The sequence below is a fragment of the Vidua chalybeata genome, chromosome 5, assembly GCF_026979565.1.
Source record: "Vidua chalybeata isolate OUT-0048 chromosome 5, bVidCha1 merged haplotype, whole genome shotgun sequence".
NCBI classification, from domain to species: Eukaryota; Metazoa; Chordata; class Aves; order Passeriformes; family Viduidae; genus Vidua; species Vidua chalybeata.
This window is the reverse complement of record NC_071534.1, coordinates 39,780,719-39,788,199: the sequence shown is the minus strand read 5'-3', so window position 1 is coordinate 39,788,199 and position 7,481 is coordinate 39,780,719. Positions and strand designations below refer to the sequence as shown.

General features: G+C 41.5%; 1 protein-coding gene across 2 annotated transcripts in view; it reads left to right on the top strand.

Moving 5' to 3' along the window:
- The first annotated feature begins 268 nt into the window (after positions 1 to 268).
- The window catches only part of TBC1D30 (TBC1 domain family member 30), a 52,833-nt gene continuing 45,620 nt past the window's right edge, over positions 269 to 7,481 (top strand). For both annotated transcript variants that reach the window (XM_053943790.1, XM_053943789.1), the window contains exons 1-2: positions 269 to 672; positions 2,970 to 3,134. In XM_053943790.1, the coding sequence (XP_053799765.1) occupies positions 417 to 672; positions 2,970 to 3,134 (421 nt within the window). In that variant the 5' untranslated portion in view covers positions 269 to 416. The remainder of the gene's footprint in view (positions 673 to 2,969; positions 3,135 to 7,481) is intronic.

Sequence of the window (7,481 nt, the reverse complement as noted above, 5' to 3'; positions counted from 1 at the left end):
CGGCTCTGGCGGCCGTGCGCACCCCGCCATCCGCTCCGGGTTGCAGGCGGTGTCACGGGGACCGGCCACAGCACAGGTACTGAATTGCTGGCAAAACCGGTTCGCCCCTCCAGCGGGGAAGCAGGAGCGGGACGGCCGGCAGGACGGTGATGACCTCCGTGGCAGCCGCACGGTGCGCGGGTACCGCGCCCGGTGACACCGCCCCGAGGCGGAGCGAGATCCCCACCCTCCGTGGCCCGAGGCAGGTGCAGCTCCCCCGCCCCGGCCTCTACCACGGTGCGCGGGGAGGGAGCGGAGCCAGGCGCGGCGCTCCTGCCTGGGATCTCCGGCCCGCTTCCCTTTCCCCTGCCCGCCCCACCCCGGCTTGTGACCGTGGGACGCGCTGAGCCCGGAACCCGGCGGCGGCGGCGCGGAAGATGGACGCGGCGGAGGCCGGCGCGGGCGGCAGGGCGGGCAGCAGCGCCGACAGCCTGGCCGAGGAGGAGGAGGAGGAGGAGGACGAGGCGGGTCCCGGCAGCGGCCGGTCCAGCCGCACCTCGTCGCTGGTGAGCGGGCTGCTCACAGAGCTGTACAGCGCCGTCGAGGCGGCCGCCTCCTCGGGCAGCGCCCGCTCCCCCGCCCTCCGGGAGCTGCAGCAGCGGCCGAGCCAGGTCAAGTACCTGCGGCTGAAAGGTACAGCCCGCGCCTGCCCCTGCGGCCGCCCCGCCGGGGCCGGGAGCTGCCTCTGCCGCTTCGCTTTTTCTCTGTGCTTGCAAGGGAGCCCTGCCCGAAGATGCCCTCCGTGCCTGCGCGCACGTGTCTATGTGTGTATATATGTCCATTTCCAGGCTTTCTGCGTGGCCGTGGCTCCCAGGAGCTTCCCACATGCTGTTAGCTGAGAGCTCCTTTAGACTAGGGGCTCTCCTGTGCTGTTCGCCCCTCTTTTGTTTCAGGTGCCCTAGGAGCCGAATTAGGGTCGTCTGCTACTAGTTTCTGTGACAGACTGCCTAAGCTTTTGTATTTCTGCGAGTTGGGTGCTTTTCCTCACTTACAGTAATGAATAAATGTCCAGTTCTTCTTTCTTTCTTTTTCTTTCTTTTTCACTCAGTCCTTATTTTCTGAATCTAGAAGAGATGCTACATATATAGTATCGTAAGAGTTTTCTTAGAGCCTTTTAGTTCTACTGGACATAAACTAAACTGGACAACTGTAAAGCCTACTTGGAGGTAGGCATGTCTTCCGAAGGGGAAAAAAAAAAAAAAAAAAAGGAGTATAATGAAAAATGTAAATGCTGGAGTCAATCAGAATCTAAATGAAATTTTCAAAGAATTTTTATGAAAGTTAGGTAGCCTCAACAGTGCATGTTTGTAAAAGACTAAGACATGCAACTCCAAGTTGATCCAATGAACAGGAAAAGAGAACAAAGGCCTCTTGTCTCCTGATGTTCAATCACTTTTGCTTTTGATGAGGAAAAAAACCAAAGAGGTGACTAAATATGCCTGTTTTTCAGAGCTGTACAAACAGCTATCTGCTTCCGTGTTCGGCTTCTTAATGAGATGATACGCCTTCTGATGTTACTAGGATGTAGCTCAAGTTCTTCTGTGTGTCCTTTGGCAACCTGTGACTCAAAAGGAAATTTTCTTTTTCAGAAATACATTTTGTGGTGTTTCAACTCATTAGTTTTGCTGCCAAGTTACTGTTTTTTTACAGGCACAGCTAAGTGGCACGAGTGGGAAAGAGTAAAACTTACCAGACAATTCCGGTGGTGACTGTATAAATTACAAATGCAACTTTGTTTGTTTGTTTGTTTGGTTGGTTTTTTAATCTAGTTTTAAATTATCTTACCTGGTACAGGTGGTTGGGAATTGCATCTGAGCAGCAGGTGCTGAAACAGGGTAGTGGCTATAAAATACAGTATTTTTTCAATGGCTCCCCTGTCCCTGCAGTCATACTTTTCACTAGCACATGGTTGATGGTAATTTCAGCCTAATTTGTCCTTTTCTTTAAGCTCTCCAGAACTATTGGAAAAGTTTTGCCACATGAGCTGAGCTGTTTACCATCCCACTGATAGTAGCTTTTCCTGGATGCGTACATATTTTTCTCATTAGATCAGGTTACTGAAGAATAGATTTTTTGATTGATTTTCTTTCCAATGTCAGGGGACAGAGGTTGGACTGAAAGTGATAGTTTGAAAAGTTAGCTGCAGGGAGCAGGCAGCTGTGTAGATGATGCTGGTGGCAAGCTGTACCAGGCTATTACAGGGAGGAGCTGAAGAGGTTCAGCATGTGATAGGCAAGACCTAGGATTTCACTGGTGGGGGGAGCCTCTGAGAACAGAGCAGAGGACTCAGAAAAATGAATGGACTGAAGATATCTCCCCAACAACTCCCTTTTCTGGTCCTGAAACTCACCTTAGGGGAGGACAACGGGAATATTAGCTGAGATATTTTGATGAACTGAAGGGGTCTGGTGGCACTATAACTGGCTAGTGGAGATAACTGAGGCCATGACAGAAGTCATCTAGTTGCATTTTAGTGGAAAGAATTTCCCGCTTAGAGCTTATTCTGGAGTTGCATTTGTAGCTTTGCAGGCAGCTTCTTGAACATATTCCCTTGTCTGTTACAAATGTATATCTTGTCCAGGCAGCTTCTGGAAGGTACTGTATTTAAAATGTATCCCCTGGTTGCACTATTATCAATATATGCTGTCTATGTTCTGTCATGTTCCTCAGAGTTTATAACAGCATAATTGTTAAGATTCATACTCTGCAATAAATTGAAGTACTTTTGTTTAGAAGAAAATTAAAGACTTTGGCTCAGATTCTGAAAGTGTTTATAACTGGGAATTACCCCAGTCAACAGAACTTGTCATTTATGGAAAGCTTGTATTTGTAAATGTCTGTGGGGCAAGTGCCTTTGCGTGTCAACTACAATAAGCTGTTTGTGAATCTTTTTGGCATGTACTGAAGTTGTTTTCTCTGCTTGTTGACAGATGTTGATGAATTAACAACTATAAAACGAGAACTGAATTACAGAATTTCTGTTCAATCAGCAAAGTTGCTCCGTCTTCTGAAGCAGAAAGACAGGCTTGTACAAAAAGTCCAGAAGAACTGTGACATTGTCACAGCTTGTTTACAGGCAGTTTCCCAGAAACGCTGTAAGTACTTTCTGTGTACTAGTGTAAATAGTTTATTTCATTAATGTGGGCAGTGTTTCATTTAAGCCCTCAAACTTAATTTAAAGTCAAGAGGCCAGGCTATGCTATTCCTTACTTATGATTGACTCCTAATGATGTCAGTAGTACCTGGAAACAGACAAAGTTCAAGTAGCTCAGCTGGGTAAGCTGCTGTAGCCTCAGCTGTTAATTCTGTGTAACTCCTTTTTACCAAGTTGATCCAAGGTGAAGAGTATTGGTAAAAACAAACCTACTTCCCTCAAAGCCCTTTATTAGAATCAGTGTTTTGGGACTTTCTGAGAGATTGCATGGGAAAGAAAAGTAATGTTGTTCTTTAATTGTTTAGCCTTTTTTTTCCTGTACAGTAAAACCTTTTTATTTGACTTGGCAAAGTTGTCATCTTAAGATAGACTGAAGTGCTTTTTTGGTAGTTCTTCTAAAGTAAAACTGCGTGTAATGTCATATGTCAGAATAAATAGAAATTATGCCTTTGGAAAGGACGTATGAAAATAACCTAATGTTCCATCTTATTTTTTCATTAACATGCAGCATGACAGGTACAGAAATGTTCAGGTACAGTAAATAAAGCATGGTCTTTTCATAGAAATGTCTGTAGGAGCTTTGAGGTGCATGTAAAGACTTTATTAAAATAACTTTACTGTAGTGGCATGTGCTAAGGTAGTCAAGGTAAGAGCTTGTGTATTAATGTGAAACTTAATTTTTAAGCATTTAAAAGACTTGCTTTGTTTTACTTAAACCTGACATGAAAGTTCTTGACTGTCATCTACTCTGTAGGCATATTTCTTCTCAAAAACTCCTTTCTTAACGTCAGCTTGATAACCAAGGCCTCCATGCCATTACTATGGAAGCATATACTATAGTCTCCTTTTAAATGAGACTACTTGAATTTTCTACATATTTAGAGGATTTGACTGTAAATTCTGAATGCTTTTTTCCCCACATAGTGGAATCTCTCTGTAGAGGTAGAACTGTAGTTTTCGATTAACCTTAAGTTCACATTCAGCTGTTTGAATGCTACCTTTAAGCAATTTATACAGACCAATTTCAAACAAATACTATTTCATGAAAAGATGGAAATTTTTCTGGAAATTCTGACTCTTTTTGATTACTGCTTGACAAATCAACTCCTAGTGGTAATTTCAGTTAGTTCAGAAATTACAGGCTGATAAATTTGAGCTCTTATTTTCTGACATAATTTTTATGATTCTCTGATCTGTTTCTACAGAGAGAAAAAAACAGGTACTGTTTAAAAAACTCTATGCTCAAAACTGTGTTCAGTGTCTGAAAGTTCAGGATCTGTGAGTTTTGCAGCTCACAAAGGGAGCCATCCACTCCTCAGTCTTAGACCTGTGCTGGCTCCTAGTCTCTGCTGCGTGCATAGAAGAGGCCTGGCCCCCTGACAGCTTTGGGAGCCCACATCTGGCTTGCTTGTACTTCAGAGCCACTGATAGCCAGCACAGGACCTGCAGCACTTGAACCCCAGAGTGGGCAGAGTGAATGTGGAGGAACAGTTGCCAGGGACAGCTTCATAACTTACTGTGTTTCTCATTACGCTGCCAACCCTTGTCCTTAGCAGGTGATGCTTGTTTTGCATACAAAATGTGTTACCATAGAAAATAAAATTCACTGCAGAGTGAAATACGTTTTGGTTGGACACATGAATATTCATGCTCTGTTAAAGGAATGATAGATTGTTCTGTAGAGTATATAATAAAATCAGTACACTGTGCTGTACTTCTGGTTTGTAAGATATATGAATTAAGAGTTTCATTTTAATAATGCTTTTTTAACCCAAATTTAAATAAAATTCTCCAATGAAGAAAATTAGTAAGAAAGAAATCACAGTGTTGGCCTCATGGCAGACATGGCACTTGTTTCTCATACTCTTGTGATTTTGACTTATTTGGGGTAAGAAAAGATATATGTTTGTCTGGAAGCACTATGAAATATTTCAAGTCCATATTAGAAACAAGTAGAGTGCTTTATGCACTTAATTATATCATTTGAGAAAAGCAGAATTCAGTAAAAAACAATGAGATTTTTCAGCTGTCATCTAAAGAGTACGTGAAAAACATCTCTTGTATTTTATATAGTGACAGCTTGCTTTCATTACTAAATATGTTTTGACTGATCAAATTGCAAACCATAAATTCCTTGAATCACAAATTGTGATTGGTTTTAATTAAAAGAAACCCAAAAGTCAACCAACAAACAACCCAAACCAAAACCATGTATTATCTATAATTTATTTAGAAGTAAAAGGATCCAGCTTAATTGTAAGTCAGTCTGGCTAGAAGCAAGCAGGAATGCTTAAATCTGATTCAATATAAAATAAGCTGAAGCTACAGAAACAGAAAGTTCATTAATATTCTCTTGTATTTTTAATGAAGAAATAATTTTAGTAGAAAAATTCCCAACTGTATAAATAATTTCTTGATCATAGCTGTGTTGCTATGGTGGTGCTATGTACCTGTAATAACTTTAAATGGGCCTCATGCTGTGTCCAGAAAAATCCTTAATATTCTTTCTTGTAATACTTGTTTAGAAACTATGATTAAAGTATTAATCTTCTGTTATTTGAGCATTGCTTCTGTATAGAATTTGCTAAGATAACAATAAACATTTACTTTCTAGTTTTTCTGGTATGATTTAACGCAGAGCCAGTAGAGGGAGACAGAATATTTTATCATGTGCAGAGCTAGAGGTGTATCTCTGGTTTTGATAACAATGATAAGCCATCAACTTTCCTTAAACATGAAGGGAAGTGCTTTACAAATGTGGTCAGTCAAGAGTTGGATGAAAAGGTTTAGCATCAGGTTGTCAAATAAATGTTACTCGCAAAGGAAATATTAGTTTCCTTATGTGAAATAGATGAAAAACAGTGACAAATAGCTTTTTATATATAGAAAGCTATATAACTGACATCATTAATTCCCACATGGTTGTCAAAGTTATTCAGAAGCTCCTGACTAAATGAACTGAATGTTTTGGAATCCAACTACAGAAATTCAGAGGGTTATGCCTCAGAGTGTTAATTGGACAGAAAGGCAGCATAAACTGGCATCATCTGGGCAGAGATTTATCGTCTGCATGTTCCCTGCACATGAACAGTTTTCTCATAGAAGGCTGGGCTGTGAAGTCTACTCAGTTTCTGAAAATGAGTTACTGTCTCTATAGCATCAACTTTTCTCACAGGGTGTGGAACTCAGAGGAAACTGGGAAAGCATTGCCTGATGTTATTTGCATGAATTTATTAGGAGAGAACTGAGCAAGATCCCATTACCATGTGTACCTGGAGAAGTGTAACTTAGACATGCAAAAGTCATACATCTAGATTAAATTTCTGGTCTTTGTCTCCTCATTCCCTTCTTTCAGTCCTACTGCAGCTCTGTGTCCTGTTCCATCTTATTTTTTTCCCTGCCAAATGCTTTATTTCCTTCTTACATGACCCAGTCTTTAAATACTGGATTTCTCAGCTCTGTTCCATTTTCCCCATCCCTGCATGTTGTCTATCTTGCAGTGTCTACCCAGATTACTCCTTGTCCTTGAGTTTTCTTCACGTTATTCCTTGGTCCCCTCCAGATGTTCTTCCCTGTCTTTTTCCTGCATGTACTAATTATCTACTTGCCCATTTTCTCCATCTGTCCTCTTCCCTCAACACGGTTACAAAACCAAGCCAGAAATTCACAGTTTTTAGTTCATAGGATAAGTTTGGTTAAAGGTGTAAGAACAACTTTAGCATAATATAATGTGGACACAGGTAGTATTGATTTGATTGAACTTGCACTTGATAAGGTTCTTGGAAGAGAGGAAATTTTTTTCATAATGAAAACAATCAGCCACTGAAATAATCTCCCCAGGAAAGTGGTGGATTCCTCAATGTTGGATGCTTTTAAGATTTGGCTGGACAGGATATTGGGTCATCTTGTCTAGATCATGCTTTTGTTGAGAAAAATTGATGATCCTTGAGGTCCCTTCCAATCTGGTATTCTGTGATTTGGCGATTGATTTCATTCTGGGTCAGATGTCTTGCAACATGGGGCAAGTACTTATGTACATATGTAATAATTCATGCATATCAAATTTTGCCTGTGGCTCATCTGTCTCTTCCCAGTCACTTCCCTGTAGTTTGATATACTGTTGCAGTTGTATAAATATGCTTTAACCTGGAACACCCCAATTGCTCTGGTTTAATTTTTTTATTTATTTATGAAGACTTGAGTTACTCAGTGAATATCGCTGCTATGGCAGTTTAGTGGAGATGGGCTGGGCACTGGTTAGCAAGAATTTTCTGATCCATTCTGTGTC